At 53.1% G+C, this 18444-nt stretch overlaps 8 protein-coding genes and 1 non-coding gene across 9 annotated transcripts; 6 read left to right on the plus strand and 3 right to left on the minus strand.

Annotated features, from left to right (window-relative positions):
* Nucleotides 1-125: 125 nt before the first annotated feature.
* QC764_103060 (uncharacterized protein) lies at nt 126-1807 on the plus strand (the record flags this gene model as incomplete). The annotated part of the gene is made up of 3 exons (XM_062941536.1): nt 126-438; nt 501-560; nt 617-1807. The coding sequence occupies exons 1-3, from the start codon at nt 400-402 to the stop codon at nt 1805-1807; spliced, it is 1290 nt and encodes a 429-aa protein (XP_062804398.1). The 5' UTR covers nt 126-399.
* A 599-nt stretch (nt 1808-2406) lies between these two features.
* Nucleotides 2407-3443, minus strand: QC764_103075 (uncharacterized protein; the record flags this gene model as incomplete). The annotated part of the gene is made up of 2 exons (XM_062941538.1): nt 2407-3272; nt 3333-3443. 2 exons carry the CDS (start codon nt 3441-3443, stop codon nt 2886-2888), a joined length of 498 nt encoding a protein of 165 aa, XP_062804399.1. The 3' UTR covers nt 2407-2885.
* Nucleotides 2530-2820, plus strand: QC764_103070 (uncharacterized protein; the record flags this gene model as incomplete). Its single annotated transcript, XM_062941537.1, has 1 exon — nt 2530-2820. One exon carries the CDS (start codon nt 2530-2532, stop codon nt 2818-2820), a length of 291 nt encoding a protein of 96 aa, XP_062804400.1.
* A 388-nt stretch (nt 3444-3831) lies between the features above and the next one.
* COG4 (Golgi transport complex subunit 4) lies at nt 3832-6531 on the minus strand (the record flags this gene model as incomplete). The annotated part of the gene is made up of 2 exons (XM_062941539.1): nt 5104-6531; nt 3832-5055 (listed from the first exon to the last, which is right to left on the minus strand). Exons 1-2 carry the CDS (start codon nt 6394-6396, stop codon nt 3832-3834), a joined length of 2517 nt encoding a protein of 838 aa, XP_062804401.1. The 5' UTR covers nt 6397-6531.
* Nucleotides 6532-6744: 213 nt separating this feature from the next.
* Nucleotides 6745-10047, plus strand: QC764_103090 (uncharacterized protein). Its single transcript, XM_062941540.1, has 3 exons — nt 6745-7699; nt 7754-8017; nt 8071-10047. Exons 1-3 carry the CDS (start codon nt 7589-7591, stop codon nt 9895-9897), a joined length of 2202 nt encoding a protein of 733 aa, XP_062804402.1. The 5' UTR covers nt 6745-7588; the 3' UTR covers nt 9898-10047.
* Nucleotides 10048-10298: 251 nt separating this feature from the next.
* QC764_0003850 lies at nt 10299-10386 on the plus strand. The gene has a single exon. It is a non-coding gene; the product is annotated as a tRNA-Arg (tRNA).
* Nucleotides 10387-10419: 33 nt separating this feature from the next.
* QC764_103100 (uncharacterized protein) lies at nt 10420-12237 on the plus strand. The gene is made up of 2 exons (XM_062941541.1): nt 10420-11498; nt 11572-12237. The coding sequence occupies exons 1-2, from the start codon at nt 11053-11055 to the stop codon at nt 11975-11977; spliced, it is 852 nt and encodes a 283-aa protein (XP_062804403.1). The 5' UTR covers nt 10420-11052; the 3' UTR covers nt 11978-12237.
* Nucleotides 12238-12727: 490 nt separating this feature from the next.
* Nucleotides 12728-14500, plus strand: QC764_103110 (uncharacterized protein; the record flags this gene model as incomplete). The annotated part of the gene is made up of 1 exon (XM_062941542.1): nt 12728-14500. One exon carries the CDS (start codon nt 12728-12730, stop codon nt 14498-14500), a length of 1773 nt encoding a protein of 590 aa, XP_062804404.1.
* A 787-nt stretch (nt 14501-15287) lies between these two features.
* QC764_103120 (uncharacterized protein) lies at nt 15288-17297 on the minus strand (the record flags this gene model as incomplete). The annotated part of the gene is made up of 1 exon (XM_062941543.1): nt 15288-17297. One exon carries the CDS (start codon nt 17295-17297, stop codon nt 15288-15290), a length of 2010 nt encoding a protein of 669 aa, XP_062804405.1.
* Between the last annotated feature and the right edge of the window lie 1147 nt (nt 17298-18444).

Raw genomic sequence — 18444 nt, forward strand, 5'->3', positions numbered from 1 at the left:
GGCTGAAGCAAATAGGAATATTTTCTAAAAACGATTTTCGAAATGCTTCTCGCTTGAAACTGATCCTGGAACGACCCAGCGACATATAGGCAGCAGCAGTTTTTGGCGGAGACCCTGGTAGATTTCACTTGTAGAAATTATCAAAGACGCTCTCTGCAAGCCGCGACTTGGGAGCGCGTCGTGCAGGGATCTTAAGTTCGCCGGCCCACAGCGTTCCACCATATCGGGCCCCACCAGCCCCCCTGTCCACCGCCAGCTAAGCCCAGGCGGGAAACCGTTTGTTTGACGTCCCAACATCCACTGTCAACAACCATACGAAGCGGTTGCTCCCAGAGTGCAATTAGAACAGCCAACAGCGCCCAGAAAGTCCGACAGTAAAGGGAATGACAGACTAGCACAATGGCTTCCAGCAGGAAATATGCGGCACTTCCAGACTTGGTAACTCAGCCACCGCCCGCCACAAGCAAGCCGGCCAAACTAACTGAACATCAAAACGCCAGGATTCCGCACCCGATATTTACGAAACCCCCGAGCTTACTGATGATACTTCTACCATTCCCGTGAGTTGCTGGATATTGGGGAATTCGTGGAATCCAAGTGCTGACGGTATATAAAGCCCACAACCGTGCGATCAGCCTCTGACAATGAGTATGACGATGACGACGATGCCGCCGCCATCTCTCGATCCAGACTCCGGATAGACCAAGCTCGGTCAAAGTTCATGCCGGCTGCCGTGGATCCCTCAGGAGTTGACTTTTCAGACCGTGTCAATGGCAAGCGAAAGTCATACAAGGCGTCCAGCAGACGACACCGCGTGTTGGATGATGGAACCGAAGAGCTGGGCGACTTGAGCGACGAGGACGATGCTGGAAGTTTGGCGCGCAAGATTGCGCGTTTGAGGCGCGAAATTGAGGAGGCAAAGGAGGAGTGCGGCAAACAGAAGGCAGCAGCGGACGAAACTACGGACGAGACTGGTGTTCAAGAGCAGGAGATTGAGTCTCTGAGCAAAACTCTGGATGAGATGGCTAGACTTGGCGAGCCGCTGGCTCCTCGACCGGTTGCTACACCGACCCCCCGGATCACCAGTGCTGGCGAGCAGCCAGCAGGAGAAATCAAGGGTACTGCGAGCTATACTATCACCTATGCCCCGGACTACGAACAAACGCATGCTTTGGCTAAAGCAGCCGACTTTGACCGCCGGCTTGTGTTCTTGGAGAAGGCATTGGGTGTTGGCTCAGCAGCCATGCCGGAATTTGACTCGAATGGTCTTCCCCGAGCTATTATTCCCCTGGTTGAGAACCTTCACAAGCAGATTTCAACATTGTCTGAAGCCTCGACACCCACTCTGGATGCCATCAGCAGGAGGGTCAGGACCTTGACACAGGAGGCGGAGAATCTGGAGAAGGCCCGTAGAAACGCCAAACAAGCTCAGGAGGCTTTGGCATCTGCGGGAGCGGCACCATCTGGCGAAGGCGCCACACCCGAAGACTCGGAGCAGATTGCGAAAGTCAATGCTCTTTACAGTATGATTCCGACCATCGAAAATTTGAGCCCTCTGCTTCCACCCCTGCTGGACCGCCTCAGGTCGTTGAGGATGATTCACGCAGATGCCGCAACGGCATCTGACACCTTGGCCCAGCTGGAGCAAAAGCAGGCCGAGATGGCCACAGATATTCAGCAATGGAGGGAAGGGTTGGAAAAGTTGGAGGTTATAATCAACGATGCGAGTGCCTTGAGGGAGAAGAATATGGGGGTGATCTCGGAGTGGGTGAAGGACTTGGAGGGTAAAATGTCTAAATTGTCTTGAGCGAGCATTATGCCATAGTGATACCCATGCTTATGACACATCCATGCTGTTTGTTTATCATCCGAGCTACAGATATCAGTGCTGACCGTGATAGGGTCGGGTGAGTGGAGCTCAGACCTTCGGCAAGCGGGGGCCGAATGCCCGCTATGTATGGGTCTCCATTCAGCCAATCAAACTCCACCAAGCTCTCCCTGCTCAAAGCATAAATTTCTCCAAGAGCTTCCCTTGAGCTTCAAACTTTTCCTTCATTCACATCCCAAAAAAAGCAATTGTTCAAGAGGCAGTGTCGCAAGCTGCCCATCTCGCATCGCACGCTGATTGCAATGGATTGAGAGCTCTCCGAGAGCCAGGGGAACGGCCTCGAACATCGCCATGGAAGCTCATCGCACGTGATGGAGCAGCAGCAGCTAGCTGTTCAAAGATTTTTTCTCGAAATCTTTTGATGAAGAGGGGCAGTTTTCTTCTTCCCCTCCCTCAACCATCATCACCACTCTACTTTGGTATGTTTTTTCTCCCTCTTCACCTCCTCAACAACAAACACATCGGTTTAGTGGGTTATCATGATGAACAAAAATGCATGTATTATCTGAGTCTCAGTATGCTGTATCAATTTATCACCAAGATCTCTGACAATAACCCCACCATGATGTTTTGTTGTTGACGGTTTCTTATTTTGTTGTCAAGAAGCTAACATTGTAAGAAAGTCTAGTAGGTAGTTGATCATGTCTGCTACCCCCAAGCCCGCCGCCCCGGGGAACTTCACCATCCTCTACTTTGCCACCGCAACCTCCTTCACGGGCAAGAACGTCGAGTCGCTTCCCGCGCCGCTCTCGCTCAGGAAACTGGGTGACGTGTTGGAGGAGAGGTACAAGGGTATCAGAGAGGGGGTTTTGGGGCATAGTCTTGTGACGATTAACCTGGCGTATGTGGATGTGCCTGAGGAAGGGGAGGATGATGTGATTATTCAGGAGGGGGATGAGGTGGCGATTATTCCGCCTGTTAGCTCTGGCTAGTTCTTGTTTCCATATTTACAATGCAATAAGAGAGAAAGTTTTTATCATCCGCGATATACGTTATCCTACTGGGAGTTTAGCAGCGGTTGTTGTTCTTCTTCTGGTGATGATGATGATGATGGTGCTGCTGATGAGGCCCAACGTGATCGGCCACTGGTGCTGTGCCATTTTGTCCAGAACTGCGGTTGGTTGAAGGGGATGGAGGCGCGGGTCCAGTCCCATTGGGCTCGGCGGAGGCGGCGGTAGGCGACGGTGGTGGTCCAGACTAGGAGGCCGAGGAGGATGGTGGAGAGGATGGAGAGGAGGATGGAGAGGGCGGTGATGGCTGAGATGTTGCAGCCGAGGGGCTGGGTGCGGACCTCCCAGCGTTCGGACCAGTGGGGGCAGATGTCAGGTTGGGAGATGGGGGCCAGGAGGGGGAGGGGGTGGGTGTTGGGGGTGCAGGATTGGGTCTGGCGGGTGGGTGGGTGAGCAAAGGGGTGGGAGAAGGAGGGGGGTGGAGGGAAACATACGAAGGGACACCAGGAGCAGGCGTTCTCTGAGAGGCAGGGTGAGCAGGATTGTTGGCGCCAGCAGCGGCGGAGGTGGTCGTCGGGGGTTTTGAGAGGGTTGAGGGATGACATTGTTGTTATATAAGATGAGGTGGTGATATGTACCGCAGAATGGATGTTACAGACTAAGCTGGATCTCGTAGTAGCAATTCAGTAGGTTACAAGAATACAAACAAGGTGTTTCACATAAGGAGGATGAGGACGGCGGCTGAAAACCGTTGGAAGTCGAGAGATATCCCATCAGAATGCGGGGCAAGCATATCCTCTGTGCGCATCAAGCAGGAACAATACAACAAACATCACACCTTCCAGAAATTCATCTCCAAAATTCCAAGCACGCTCTACATATTTTAAGAAGAGAAGCCTGCCACCCAAAATTTTGTCTAAACAGTATATAAAACAGTCAAAAACATCCCTACCGCTCAGCCTTTATCAGAACGCCCAATTACTTGTGACTGCATCACTCCTCCCTCACAATATCTCTCGCCCTCAACTTCTCCTCCTCAGTCAAAACCCACACCATCCCCCCATCTATCCCCTCCTCCTCCTCAGCAACCAACTCCTCCCACTCCTCCTCCTCCATGTTCGCCACCATCAAGATCTGCCCAACCTTGCCAAACACCTCTCTCACTCCGTAATTACCCTTGGACACCACGCCAATGATACCGTTGACGTCCCTTTCCAGTCTGATGGCACCATACGCGCTCAGCGCCCTACCAGCCTTGGCATAACTCCACACCCTCTTCTCCAGCACCTTTTGCGCCAAATACCCAGCAGTCTTGTCCATGAGCTGGCTGTACGTCCTTGGTGTCAACAAACGTGAGATGGGCTTCATCAGCGCATCCCATCCGAGCTCAAATGTCAGCGGAACCTGTTCGAGGTATTCCTCCAGTGTCTTATCTGACTGCGCGGCGAGCTCGGTAAGTTCTTCCTCGGTGGAGATGGTGTAATCTGCGTCGCTGAAGGTGGAGGTGATGACAGGCCGGAGACGAGCATAAACTACCTCGCTAAACAGGGCTTCGATGCCCGCCTTGATGAGCTCGCTGGATTTGAGGTGGAACGAGGTTTTGAGGTTCTGGAGGCGGGTGACGATTTCCTTGGCGTCGCTGGCAAAGGGGAAGGTGGCGGTTAGTACTGATGACGGCTGCTGGGAGTCTGCGGGTGGGTTTTCTGGATGTCCCAGTATCCCGGATACGATCCGTTCCAAGTACTCGTTTGCCACGTCGAGACTGTTGATTAAGACGATGAAGGCGATGATCTTGTCTTCTGGGGGGAAACCGCCTTGGACGTTGGGTTTGGGCAGGTATTCATCCCGCATCTTGCGCTGGATCAGGCCGACAAAGTCGGTACCGAGAAGAGCTTGGATCGTGGGGATGACCTCCTTGACGACATCTTTCTGGGAGGTGGAGATGGACTTTTCGATGACGGTTTTGGCGATGTACATCACGTCGTCAACAGCGGAGATGATGAACGGTGGGTTGCTTTCGATCGCCTTGTTTTGTCTAAGCGTAAGTCCGCTAGGGAACTCGTCCAGTTGAAAGGCCTTTTCGACAGACCGCCGAAAAAAGAATTTGGTGAGCTCATTGTAGGGTGATACTAGCTTCCCAGAGACCTTTCGACCCAGGTTAGACTTGGTGAGGACCTCGGGCATAGTGAGTGGCGCATCGTCCGGTGACTCCGGTTCCTGGCGTTGTCAGTATCCCACTACCATGAGACTCATAATAAGACGTACCCTGCACTTTCCAGCGAGGAAACGAGAATACAGAGACCACCTTCCAAGCATTACGGCGATCTCGCTCAGCAAGGCGTCTACTTCCTTCATGTCCACCCCCTCATCCTCGCTCTGGCGTCCGTTATTGGTGCCGCCAACAGCAGGCGAGTTTACTCGTGGTGTTCCTCCGAAGCCTCTATTTGGTTGAGAAACGAAGCTCTGAACGAGGAACGAAAAGGGATAACTTCTGACATCAGTCAACCTCCTATCCACGGTCCTTTCATCGCTCCAAGAATCCAGGATGATGCCTCCCTGCACATCTGCCTCCATCTGGAGCCTTTCGATAACCTTGACCATCTTCCCGGTTCCGTAATGTTTTTCCACCAGGGCCCCATGCCCATCCACAATATGGGCAATGTGTTCGAACAACCTTGTGAGGGCATTGGCAAAAAAGAAGCCATCCTTTCTTCCTTGCCCACCAACCGTAGAAGCGCCTTCCTTGAGCACCGTCCTGGCCGTACCCGCAACACCCTGACAGACATACTGCCCATACACATCCAGCCCAACATCACCCCTCCCAATCAGGGGGAATAGCTTGAAAAACCTTGTCACCCTTGCGCCATCCCCATCCTCGGCAGCCTTCCTGAACTCTCTCAAGAACAAGTTACACAAGCTCTCCCTTGCCGACTCGAGGGTAACCCAAGGGGGGTCAGGCACCTCGACAGTCGGCACCACTGCAGCTGCGAAGCCTCCTCGGACAATCTCCTCAGGCACCTTGGAAGCCCGCGCAATGTATCCAGCTGCCGCCTCCCAGTCCTGAGGGGCGCCCATGCTACCCACCACGCCTGCGACACATGCTTTCAGCTCGGCAACCTGTTCCACTACGCGCAACGTGTCTTCCACCCGAGATTTCTCCAAATCGAGGGTGCGGACCCGGCTGGAGAGGTGAGAGGCGGTTTCTGAGGCTGAGGCGAGCATGCTGTTGCTTATGCCGCGGGAGGCGATCACCTGGGCGCCGAGCCCGGCGCGGAGGTTGTCGAGGCGGGAGAGGGAGCGGGTGAGGTCTGCTTGAGAGGAAAGCAAGTTTGTTAGACGGTCTGTGAGGGAGGATTCGCGGGTGTGAAGTGCCGCGAGGGCAGCGCGGATCTCAACCGGGGAGGTGGCATTTTGGATTACGGTGGATGGGTTGGTGTTGGCGGGATTGGTGGTTGGTTTTGGTGTGTTGAGGGTTGGGAAGCCGGTTAGGGCGGGATTAGGAGACGCGGTGGCAGACATTTTGGTCGTCGTAGCGGCGCCATTGGAGAAAGCAGACATTGGAATAGTATCGGTGCATCGCTCTTCGTGCAGTCAGTTGCGCGCCGGGATGGGGGTTGGTCAGGAACCCGTCAAGGTAAATGAACCCAGTGATGCCCCGCTGACACCGGGCTGGCAGTTTGGGCGTTGTGGGTTTGCCAATTTGGCACGCAGCTTGGGAACAGGGGTAGCTAGCGCCCCACTTTATCGGCCGTTGAGACACCCGACCACGCCGATGCTTGACCTCCTCCGTGTCGGTAGCTTCTTCCGGTCCGGAAGACATCCCGGCGTGCCTGCCATTCTTAGACAGGAAAGCAACCGGTATATAACTAGACCATCACCGTGGAATTGTAGTCAATTTTGATTTAACCCAGACTTGAACCAAATTTCTTACTCTTTAATCCTTGCACCCACCACAGCGTCATTCGCACCCAAGTCTCACTCTACGTAAACAACAACAAGTATTCGCTGTGTGCCTTTGTTCGCAATGTCTCAATTGGCATCATCCTAGCATTCTGTGGTAGTGGTGAGAAATGGCTCGGTGCAGACTCTTTGCTCCTTGTCCCATGTGTCTTCACCGACTTGAATAGCATCCAAACTCGAGGCTTCTGGGTGAGGCCTACAGTCCGCCGGCAAAGGCAGATGTCGGCCTTAGTTATCACCGGCTTTAGGACCAATGCAATGAGGGGTCTGGTGTTTGCCCATCTCAACATTGAGGCCTACAGCGGCCGCTTTCCGATATGCCCCCAGCTCAGCAAATCAAAACTGCTCATATCGTGCAAACAGAGCCTCGTCTCTATCCATGTCTGCCTCGCTTCACTCTGCCCATCCGTTTGCTCTTCCTTTATGCAGATATCCTACTCAATGTCACATGTTTTTATCACGATTCTTTGACTTTTGCAAAGTCTAGGTACATCGGGACCGGTATGGCCCTCCAGAGCGCGCACGGGATCTGTCATGACGGTAGAGGTCTATCTCAAACGGAAATGTCACCAATACATCCATGGACTTCTCAAAGGAAATTCTATCCTGAGGCGTGACTCTTGAAGTGTTTTACGGCTATATATGATGGGAACATCGCGCCCTTCTTGACCACGACCCGAAGCTTTCAGATCCAACCCACCGTTCGACAAGGCAGGCAGCAACGCACTTCTCGCCTCAAACAAGTGCCCCTTTGTCTTTGGCTTGACCAACTTTATCCCAATCATTCACCATGAAACAGGAAAACACTCCCCAAGACAACCTGCTTGCTAGTCCGAGCCTCCTTCGCAAAATCGACCAGCTCCGCGAGAGGAATATCGGCCAGCATGTCCCTCTGCCCCAGGTACGTATGCCCCCTTCAGTTTGTTCGGCATGGCGAAGCTGACATGTCGATAAGCTCGTTGTTGTGGGTGACCAGAGCTCTGGCAAATCATCTCTTCTGGAGAGTTTGACTGGAATTCCGTTCCCGCGTGATGTTGAACTCTGCACGCGTTACGCCACTCAAATCACCCAACGCCGCGATCATTCAACTCATGTCAACATCACTATAATTCCTGGTCCGAATTCATCCGATGAACACAAAAGCCATGTCGAGGCGTACCATGGCAGTGCCCTGTCTGGTGAGGATTTGCGCGCCAAATTTCCGGCAATTTTGCAAGAGGTAAGCTTACCGTACCTCATACGAGCCACTCGGTGTGTTAACAAATTATCCAGGTCAACGCCAGAATGGGCATTCGAATGAGCTCATCTGCCAAAGGCGGAACCGTCTTTAGTGAGGACATCCTCAAGATCGAGATCTGCGGTCCCAAGGAAGACTATTTGACCGTCATTGACGTTCCCGGTATCTTTCGTAACCCAACTGAGGGCGTCACTACCAAACAGGACATCTTGTTGGTTCGGAATATGGTCACCAACTACATTCAAGATAACCGGACCATCATCCTGGCTGTCTTGCCTTGCAACATCGATATCGCTAACCAGGAGATTCTGACTCTCGCGGAGGAGTACGACAAGAAGGGCGAACGGACCCTCGGTATTCTTACAAAGCCAGATTTGGTACCCGAGGCCAGCGGCAAAGATACGATTTGCAGCATCGTCGAGAACAAAAGGAAGCAGCTGACTTTGGGCTATTATGTCGTGAGGAGTCGTGGCGCAGATCAAGACGACTCTGGCTATGAGTCCCGCGAACAAATGTTCAACGAAGACCCCTGGCGTCGCCTTGACAGGGGGAGAGTTGGTGTTCGCGCACTCAAGACAAAACTGGGTGAACTGCTGGGCGAGATGGCGAAGCGTGAATTTCCCAAGTTGAGGAGGGATATCGGCGAGATGCTCAGTCGCGCGGAAAAGGAGAGAGATGGACTCGGTCCCGCTCGTGGCACTGATACCGAACAGCGGATATTCTTGAGCCACATCGCAGACAAGTTCCAGGAGCTGACAAAGGCGAGCCTGGAGGCTCGCTATCATCATGACCCGGCATTTGAGGCGTCCTTCCATCTCAAACTCGCCACCCTCATGGCTTTCCTTGCCGAAGATTTCAGTCGCGAGTTTGAAGCAAAGGCTGCATTCCGATACTTTGAGAACGAAGACTCCGACACCGACGACTATGACGATGACTACGACGAAGTCGTTGATGAGGATGTTCTGCCCATGAATCCCAACCAGACATCGCCTGCCGCGAATGCAAAGAGGATTCTGAGGGCCGCAACTCGTGATCTTGACCCGGAGGAGTTTCCCGAGCTCGACGGCATCATCAGTGACAGTTACGAAGTTCGGGATCCAGAATATGGTATCATGGACTGGATAACAAATCTTTATGTACGATCACGCGGCATGGAGCTTGGTCATTACACCAACGCGGTGCAGGCAAGTGCATGGAGAGAGCAATCCAGTAAATGGCCCATCATAAGTCGCGCCTTTACCAGCCGCGCGATCATGATCGTCCAGCGCTTCATCACAGACACGCTCAGCATCGTGTGCCCCGATAGCACGCTTCGGGATACCTTGTGGTCATGCATCCAAGAGGAGGTGCTCGAGCGATACAAGAAAGCGACTGGTTTTCTCGAGTACCTCCTCTCCGTTGAGCGTGAGTTCAATCCTTACACGCTCAACAAGCACTTCAACAGGACCCGTCAAGAGGCTCACGCGGACAGAGCAGCTTCGCACATTCTCGCGACACTGCAGGAGGCAGAACAAGCGGGCGGAGACAACGCCACCGTCACCATCGGCCAAGTTCGCAGCTCGACTAGAGACAAATCCAACATACAAGATGTGGCCGAGCAGCTCCACGACGGCCTAAGCTCGTACTACGACGTTGCTCGGAAACGGTTTGTCGACAACGTCTGGACTCAGGTTGTTCAGTCCCACCTGCTTTTTGGCTCCAACACTCCGCTCAGGGTCTTCACCCAGGATTGGGTGATTGGGCTTGGTGCCGAGCAACTCGATGCGATTGCTGGGGAGTCGTCGAGTGTCAAGGAGCAGCGGGCTAACTTGGCTCGCAAGATCAAGGACTTGAAAGAAGCGAAGAAGATTTTGTCGTTCTGAAGAGCTGGCTGTACAGCAGTTTGAGGTGTGTGTTTACGCCAGGACTTTGTTTCGTATTGACTTGAACGGGTAGCTATTAAATATCGTGGTTTTCAATGTGTTTTTAGGATACATATGTAACAACAAAAAAAAAACAACAAAAAAAAAAAAAAAAAAAACAAAAAACAGTGTATGCTCTGCTTGATCCAAAATCCAATTGTGGTCCTCTATCCCTATCCCAATTTCCCGGTTTTTGTTTCTACAGAAGGTTTCAGGATATATCTAGTGAGAAATTCTGGCGGGAGTTGTTGTGGAATGTGTGGGTGTGAGGTTGAGCTCAGGGGCTGACGACGGAAAGCGAAGTTTCTTCGCAGCCTCTTGGAGACGCTTCCCAACTGCAGCCTTCAACAAATCAATCAATAGGTCCGCTGGCGTAATGGCAGCGCGTCTGACTACGATTCTAACAATCAGTTAATCAGGAGGTTCCAGGTTCGACCCCTGGGCGGATCGATTTTTTGGGGTTATTTAGATCTTGCTCGATCTCCACACGATGATGGGTTGGGAATTTACCTCTTTTTGCCGGGAAAACGGGTCTACTTCTTTTCACTTCTTCATTTGTCATCAATTGTTTAGTCGGCTTATTTTTCTGGAAGAGCGGTGCTGTTGGTTATTTTGTTTGGTAGGACGGTATTAAGGCATATCTCCATGTATGGATGGGCTTGGACATTTTTTGTCGGGGGTATGCAAGAGGTGCGGGTGAGCTTATCGCCGATGGCGGCTGAATAGCATGTTCGTTATAGAGACCCCTTTTCGGCGATAGGGCGAAACATCATTGGTTTGTGTTTTATCTTTGTGCCAATGCATGTTGGGCAGTCAATCTGAGGCCATCGTGAAATTTGCTGATGGGGGGTGTCAAATCGCCGAAGTCCTTTCTTTCTCCTTTGGGGATGTGTTACTTCCGAGAAGTAATATGACGGTGTTTGTATGATGGTTTTTGGTGGTATATAAACAGTCGTCATCGGCCACCATGAGAAGAAGACTCTCTGGCTTGAACAAACAACATTAACAGTTTCAACAACAAAAACATTTCATCCTTTTCCTCCAGCCTTCAAAACCATACCTACCTGACTTCACCTCATTGTTTCTTGCATAGGATAACTTACCAGCTCACACAACATGTCAACCACCGAAAACCCCGTCTGGCTCATCACCGGCGCCTCCTCCGGCTTCGGCTTCGCCCTCGCAAAAGAAGCCCTCTCCCGCTCACACACCGTCATCGCAACCTCCCGCTCGACCTCCTCCGAGGGAATGATCTCTCTCTCCTCTTGGGGAGCCATCACCCTGCCGTTCGACGTGACAGCCTCGGAGGAGGTTCTCTCGGGTGTCATCGCCGAGGCGGCGAGTTTGGTCCCAGAAGGGAGAATCACTCATGTAGTCAACTGCGCTGGTTACATACTTGAAGGAGCCGTTGAGGAGACCACGCAAGAGGAAGTGAGAAAGGTTTTCGAGACGAACGTGCTGGGGAGTGTGAACATTGCCAGGGCTGTGGTGGGGAAGCTGAGGGAGACGGGGGGGGTGTTGGTGCAGATGGGGAGTTTGGGGAGTTGGATGGGGGGTGGGGGGTTTGCGCTTTGTAAGTTCTTCACTGTTGACATGAGGGAAAGGGGAAAGGGGCTAATGATATACAGATTGCAGCACTAAATGGGCGGTTTCGGGGTTGACGGAGGGGTTGGCGGATGAGCTGAAACCGTTTGGGATTCGGGTTTGCTGTGTCGAGCCTGGGTATACGAGGACTTCGTTTTTGGCGGAGGGAGGAGGGCATAGGGTTAAGGCGAAGAATGTGATGGAGAGGTATGATGGGTTGGGGTTTAGGGAGGGGTTGAATGCGTATGATGGGCAGCAGCCGGGGGATGTGGACAGATGTGCGGTTGCTATGGTTGATGTGTTGACTAGCACGGGGATGGCTGACGGCAAAGAGATTCCGGTGAGGCTGGTGTTGGGTTCGGATTGCTTGAAGGTTGTGAGAGACAAGTGTGAGAGTACGCTGAAGCTGGTGGACGAGTGGGAGACTGTTACCAAGTTTGCGGATGGGCAGAAGTGATAGACGACCACGTCAGCTTTTGGGTTCTGTGTCCGATGTTGAGTGTTTGATAGACGATATAGATTCCTGTTTGACCTTCGGTGTGGAGTCTTGTGTTGTCTTGGATGTTGGTGAAATGGTGATAATTGGGTGTAGGTTGTCAATGGAGGCCTCGCTGGGCTGCAGAATGGCCGTTGCAGCGGGGAAAACTCCGTGCCGTTCTGCCGTCATTCGGGTGCTAATGCAGGCCAAGATGCCGCTAACTTACGGCGCCTTGCGGGTCTCGAACACTTTAGCGCCCATCAGTTCCGGCATATAAACGACGACGATAGCTTCGTGACGGTAACAGCCGTCAACAGAGACGACACTTCTGCACACGCGAGACAGTTTATGCCTCGCTAGAAGCGATATGGACCTCACAAGGCTTTTTGTGGCCGGGAATAACAGGTGACAAGCCACAGCTGTGTCCAAATACCGCCGGGATTTTCACTGCAGTGCTCTCAGCTCATCCTCAGCTCCTCCCACTTCCCGCTGCCAACCGTTTGGTGCTGCAAGCTGCGCCTTGGCAGGATTCATATGAGTGCCGAGCTCCCGATATGTCCAGTTGTGATCATCAGCAGGCAGTGAGAAGGCAGACTATGATAAATAAGCGGATCCTTCGTCAGCATGACAGCTCTGTTAACGACAGCTTCAGCTTTGCCTGTGACAACTTGAGCTCTCGCAAGCAACAGTCCCCTTGAGGCTGCAAGACAGACGTGTTGGCGCTGAAAAATGGATGTAGACAAAGCAGGAGCCGCGACGTCGTCGTCAACATCTGTAGCCAGTGCCCCAGCAGATATGCCCTCCAGGTCCAGACCTCCTTCGTTGGCACAATCTCACCGGCCTCGACTCTCCAAAACAGACTCTATCGCTTCTGTCTTGTCGGCCCACAGAAATTACCTGGATTCCCTTCCAGTCCCCACCAAGGAAGAGTTCGACCAAATAAACAAGATCCAAACCAAGCGTGAGGCCGAGCACAAGAAGCAATTCCGGCGGAACCGACGACAGCAAAGCATCGAGCTCGTCAACAGTCGCAGAAACAGCCTCATCAGTGAAAATGGAAGCGTCACCAAGGCAGCCACCGTCATACAACGAACCTACCGTGGCTACCGAGCTCGCCGGACGCTGGCAGGTCTGGGGATAGACGCCTCAACCCGCTGGATCCACGCCGTAAGAGAAGCCCAATGGCGAGCCCTCACCCGCCCCCGGCCCCGAAGCGAATACCTCGACAGCGACAGCCTCTACTCCCCCAGCTTCCTCTCTCCATCATTATCATCACCAGGGGACACCAACAGCGACGCAGGCAGCAGTATCATGCTCACCGGAACTCGCTCTCCCACAGCCCGCCTCAACTGGAAAAAGGCCTCCACCATAGCCCGACGAGCAGGCGGGGATGCTGACGAAAGCTCTTCCACTTCATCCTCCTCCTCCTCCTCCTCTTCCAGTAGTTCCTCCTCCGAATCAGAAGAAAAACTCTCCAAATCCCAGAAGCAACACCTCAAGCAACGCCGCGCCGAGTCCAAAGCCCGCCGCAAGGCAGCCTCCCGCACCATGGGGCTGCAATACTTTCTCGAAATGATCGACCACAAGCACCGCTACGGCTCCAATCTGAAAGTCTATCACGAAGAATGGCAAAGAGCCGACACCCAAGACAATTTCTTCTACTGGCTTGACCACGGCTCGGGTCGGAACCTGTCACTGGAAGCCTGCCCTCGAGAGGTTCTGGAACAGGAACAAGTCCGGTATTTATCCAGAGAGGAAAGACAGGCGTATCTAGTAGCTATCGACGAGAGCGGCAGGCTATGTTGGGCCAAGAACGGGGCGCCGATCGACACCACCGAAAAATGGAAAGATAGCATCAACGGGATCGTACCCAGCGACGACCCCACGCCCGCTTATTCACCACCCTCGTTGGAGTCAACCACCAACTTCCTCGGTGACTCCTCCACCGAATCTTCCCAGTCATCCTCCGAATCCCCTCCTTCACCACATCCACCACCCTCCAAGAAATCATCATCCTCCGCCCGGCGTCTCTTCAAAATGTCCCCCACAACCATGCTCAACAAACTCCTCCGCCACTCCGTCACCCCCAACACATGGATCTTCGTCGCCGACACCTCCTTCCGTCTCTACGTCGGGATCAAGAACTCGGGCGCGTTTCAGCACTCGAGTTTTCTTCAAGGAAGCCGCATCTCCGCTGCGGGGCTGATCAAGATCAAGAACGGGAAGTTGCACAGCCTGAGCCCACTGAGCGGACACTACCGGCCGCCGGCGAGCAATTTTAGGGCGTTTGTACAGACGCTCAAGGGTGAGGGGGTGGATATGAGTCGGGTTAGTATCAGCAAGAGTTATGCTGTGCTTGTTGGGTTGGAGGGGTATATGAAGGTTAAGAAGAGGGGAGGGAGATTAAGGGGTTGGTGGGGAGGGGAAAGGAGAAGAAAGAGGAGGTGGTCGGGAGGGTGGGGGGGGGGGGGTGAGGGGGGAGCAGGAGGAGAGGGAGGGTGAGGGGGAGCAGGAGGAGAGGGAGGGTGAAGGGGGGTGGAAGTTGTGCCCGGGGATGGAGGTGGGCTGGCGGGAGGGAAGGGGTCTATCATTGATGAGAGAAGTTAGAAAACTAGACATCTGTAGGATGAAATGATGATGATGATGATGTTAATTGAAGTATATATATTTATTTGTGACAGTGCTGGGGCGCTCCTGTTAAAATAGTAGGCTAAATGGCATCGGACGAGGGATATAAGATCATTAAGGTGCGATGGTAATCGTGGGAGCAATTATGCGGAATGAATATGAGGTATATAATATAAGTAAACTCAAAGAAAGGCGAAGCATTGTAAAGAAGTGAAACTAAGCCAGGCATGAAATGAGCCGGAAATCAACACCCCGCATAGAAGCACAAGATGAGTAACAAGTGCGAATCAACAATGCAACAGGCAGACAACACATGAGGTGGGTAGTATCAAGTGGATACACAGTAATATAAATCAGAATAATATGATTGAGCACATATACAGACAGTAAAGCGAGTAAACAAAAGACTCGCCATGACCGTAGAAAACAGACCATCAAAATTACCCAAAACATGCTCACGGGAAATAGCCAGACCTCTACCTCTATCTGTGCCCCTTGGGCTTCTGAATATCAAACCCCTCGACAAAATGAAACTATCCGGCTTCAGCAAAACAATAGCCAGCAGATTGTACGAGATGTTCACTTTCCGGCAAATTCCCAACATTATTCTCCCTTGCTCTCAGTCACCAGAACCAATAGTGAGTGACCACATCACATCACATCACTTACACCTCTTCAACAACTCCGCCAAAACCTCCCTATCAACCTCCTTCACCCCAACCTCCCTCTCATACTCCTCCAACCTCTGCACAATCTCCCTCAACCTCAGCCTCCCATACCAGTTCCCCTTCCACTCCCCCCTCCTTTTCAACTCCTCCCGCATGGTCAAAAACCTTTCCGCCACCTCCACTTCCACTCTCCACCAATCCCTCGCCGCATCAAGCACCTCGAGCGGTGTGCAATTCACATCCACCAGACCATCCTTCCGACGAAGCACCATCTTGCTTCCCACCCGAGTGACAAGCTTCGACAAAGTCTCCCTCCTGCCCTTGGTGCACCCATCAATGAGATCCCTAATCGGAAGGGGAGTGTGCCGATACTCAGGAAACTCATAGTCGGGCTCCCGCTTGTAAGACTGCCAAACGGCAGCGTGCTGCGGTGCACACTGCCCCTCAAAAATACACCACAAGACGCGCCCGAGCATGTACGCCTCAGCCGCCTCCTGTTCCGCCTCATCAAGCGCCAGCCAGGGGATATTATAGCTCTTATACCCATGGGGAAGCGGCATGTACATTTCATCCTGCTCCAAAACCTGCCAGCCGGGGAGGATCCGGTTGAGAAACTCGGCCCACCGGTTGGGCCTCTCCTCACCAGGAATAAACTGGTTGTACAGAAGCCTGCTGTCGTCCCCCTGCTCTTGCTCTAACCCTTCCTCCTCCGCTCCCTCGTCCACAGCCAACGTATGCACATAAGCAATCGCATTCACCTCAGGCGCAGCAAACTCGCACCACACACCCCGCTGCTCAAAGTCCACCATGACCAAGTCCCCCCCCGCCGTGAGAACGACATTATCAAGCCTGAGGTCGGGATAGTAAATCCTGCCACGTTCGCGGACGTGCAAGACGGCAGCGGCAAGCTGCCTAGCCCACATTATTTGCATCTCCGGCTTGAGAAGCCCATGGATGTGAAGCAGAGGAATCGTGTCCCGGAGGCTGCCAGCCGCGTAAAACGGAATGATGAAACCCACCACGGCCGTCTTTCCCCCAAAGCGGCAGTACTTGGTGACTAGGTACTTTGGCTTCGAAACAACATGCGGATAAGGCTCCATGAGCAAAAGGTTGCGCAGCTCGCAGACCAGATACTTGGTGTTGCTGGTGAGGGCCTTGAAGATCCACAGCTTCTGGCCATCTTCTGGTTCATCATGATGATGAATGCGCACCAGGCAGACACTGTCGTGCAGCTGCTGGACAATGCTCAGATTCGAAATGTCGATGATTTCCGGAATGACCTCCTGGGGCAGTCCCAAAGTCTCAACCAGCGCCTTTGGCCTGATGAGTTGCTTCTCCACGTGCCAGGTTGTGGCGATGGTGATCTTGACGCTCTCAAGGCTGAAGCCAAGTTCGAGAATGATGCGTGTACCAAAAGGCTGGTCCTTGTACAAGGCAGCAATGTGTTCTGCCGTCCCTTCACCCTCCAATGACCACTTCTGCAAAGCTCTGAGAATGTGTCTGGTGACCCCGAGACGGTTCAGTCTCGTCGAGTCTTTGGTGTGGAAGGCGGCATCCAGGTCTAGGACGTCCCGAAGGACAGGGTCCCGTGTGGTTTCCATGGGGAGGAACACATCGAGGCGCATGGGTGGGACCTCGCCCACGTGCAAGGGTAGGGCATAGTACTGCGTGCCTATGGCGGTACAGCCGTCGATCCTCCAGAGTGGGTTGGGAAGGGGGTCAAGGCTGTCAACCCGGTTCTTGGGATTCAGCTGGGATTCGAGCCAAGAGGCTTGTCCAGTGTCATTGCCGGTGGGCAAAGCAAGCTCGAGCGCTGACCGGTTCTGGGCAAAGGCGGCGGTCGGGTGGATGGCATCGTGGATTGTGGTGGAGTTGAGCTCCATGGCGGGCCAAAGGTGGTCTTCACACGACGCAGAGAAGGATGGCCTGATGCAAAAGCTTACAGAGAGAACCACAGAATGAAACGAATGGAACCGGGGAGGAATATGTTCCAGGTCGGACATCGAGCCTGGCTGCTCTGGATCGTGTATAACTTGGACACCATCCCGGTGCTATTTACCAACCACCCTACATCAATGCAGCTTCCCTCGGCCTCTGCTGGTCTGATCATCCACAACGCAGGAGAACAAACTAAAGGAGCGACCGCTGTGAAAGCATAGGTAGGGATGCAGTTGTTCCTGGCTCGAGAGCAAACTCTGAATCCGACCCACTCACGGCTCGATATCGTTCTAGTCTGCAAGCAGGAAGCCGTACAGGGAGTGCCACTCGCCAATGTCTTTTGACCCGACGACTGAGCTGTGCCGCTGCAAGACAAGATGCTTGGTGAACGAATGGGGGGTGGACAAGAGGTCAAGAAGTATCCGCGAAGAAGCTGCATGCTGTGGTGGTAGTCGTTGATGCTGGTCACTCAAAAACGATTGGCCAATCTCTCCTGCTTAGCTGGAGCGGAGCAGCCGGCCCGTCCCTACTGTCAACCAGCGAAGTCGCTCAGGTAATTCGTGGTTGTTAGGTATACTGTTATACTGTACTGCTTTTGTCTCGCATCCCTGGAAGCCCTATCCATAAACATGATAGGAACTTCTGAGCCGCGTTAGGCTATCTGCAAGAGGACCGATTAAGGGGAGATGTGACTCTGGCTGCGACGCGTCTCCACTCCTGTCCTGTCATCACACACTTGGTAAGAGATGGCTAATCAAGGGGGGGAGTGGATGCCAAAATCCCCCCTCTAGCCGCTCTATAAGAAGACATAGTCGACCAAGAGCCAACCGGAATGGGCCAAGAATAGGGCGAGCTTGAAACTTGAAGCTGGGAGTGGAGGTGCCGGTCGGGACAATTCCGGCGAGAGAGTGCAGATGCGAAGGGTGTTGTCGTGCACAGTGCCGCAGAATGTCGGCATTATCTACTTCCTCCGTGAGAGAATCTTGGCTGATATCCGGAAGCGATGGCGCTTAGCACGGCCGATGAACCTTTTTGATGCGGAGGAGAAGGAAGATGAAAGCCCTTCGGCGGGGATCTATGAAGTCACTGAAACATCTCTTGATATGTCAGCGGCATTGTGGCTCGGGTCTGGACCGCGACTTCCTGCCCAATATTACCTCACCCTATCACTCCACGGCTTCAATCGTGGGACAAGCCTCGGCCGAAAGCCTG

The sequence above is a fragment of the Podospora pseudoanserina genome, chromosome 1 (assembly GCF_035222485.1).
Source record: "Podospora pseudoanserina strain CBS 124.78 chromosome 1, whole genome shotgun sequence".
In the NCBI taxonomy this organism is placed as follows: domain Eukaryota; kingdom Fungi; phylum Ascomycota; class Sordariomycetes; order Sordariales; family Podosporaceae; genus Podospora; species Podospora pseudoanserina.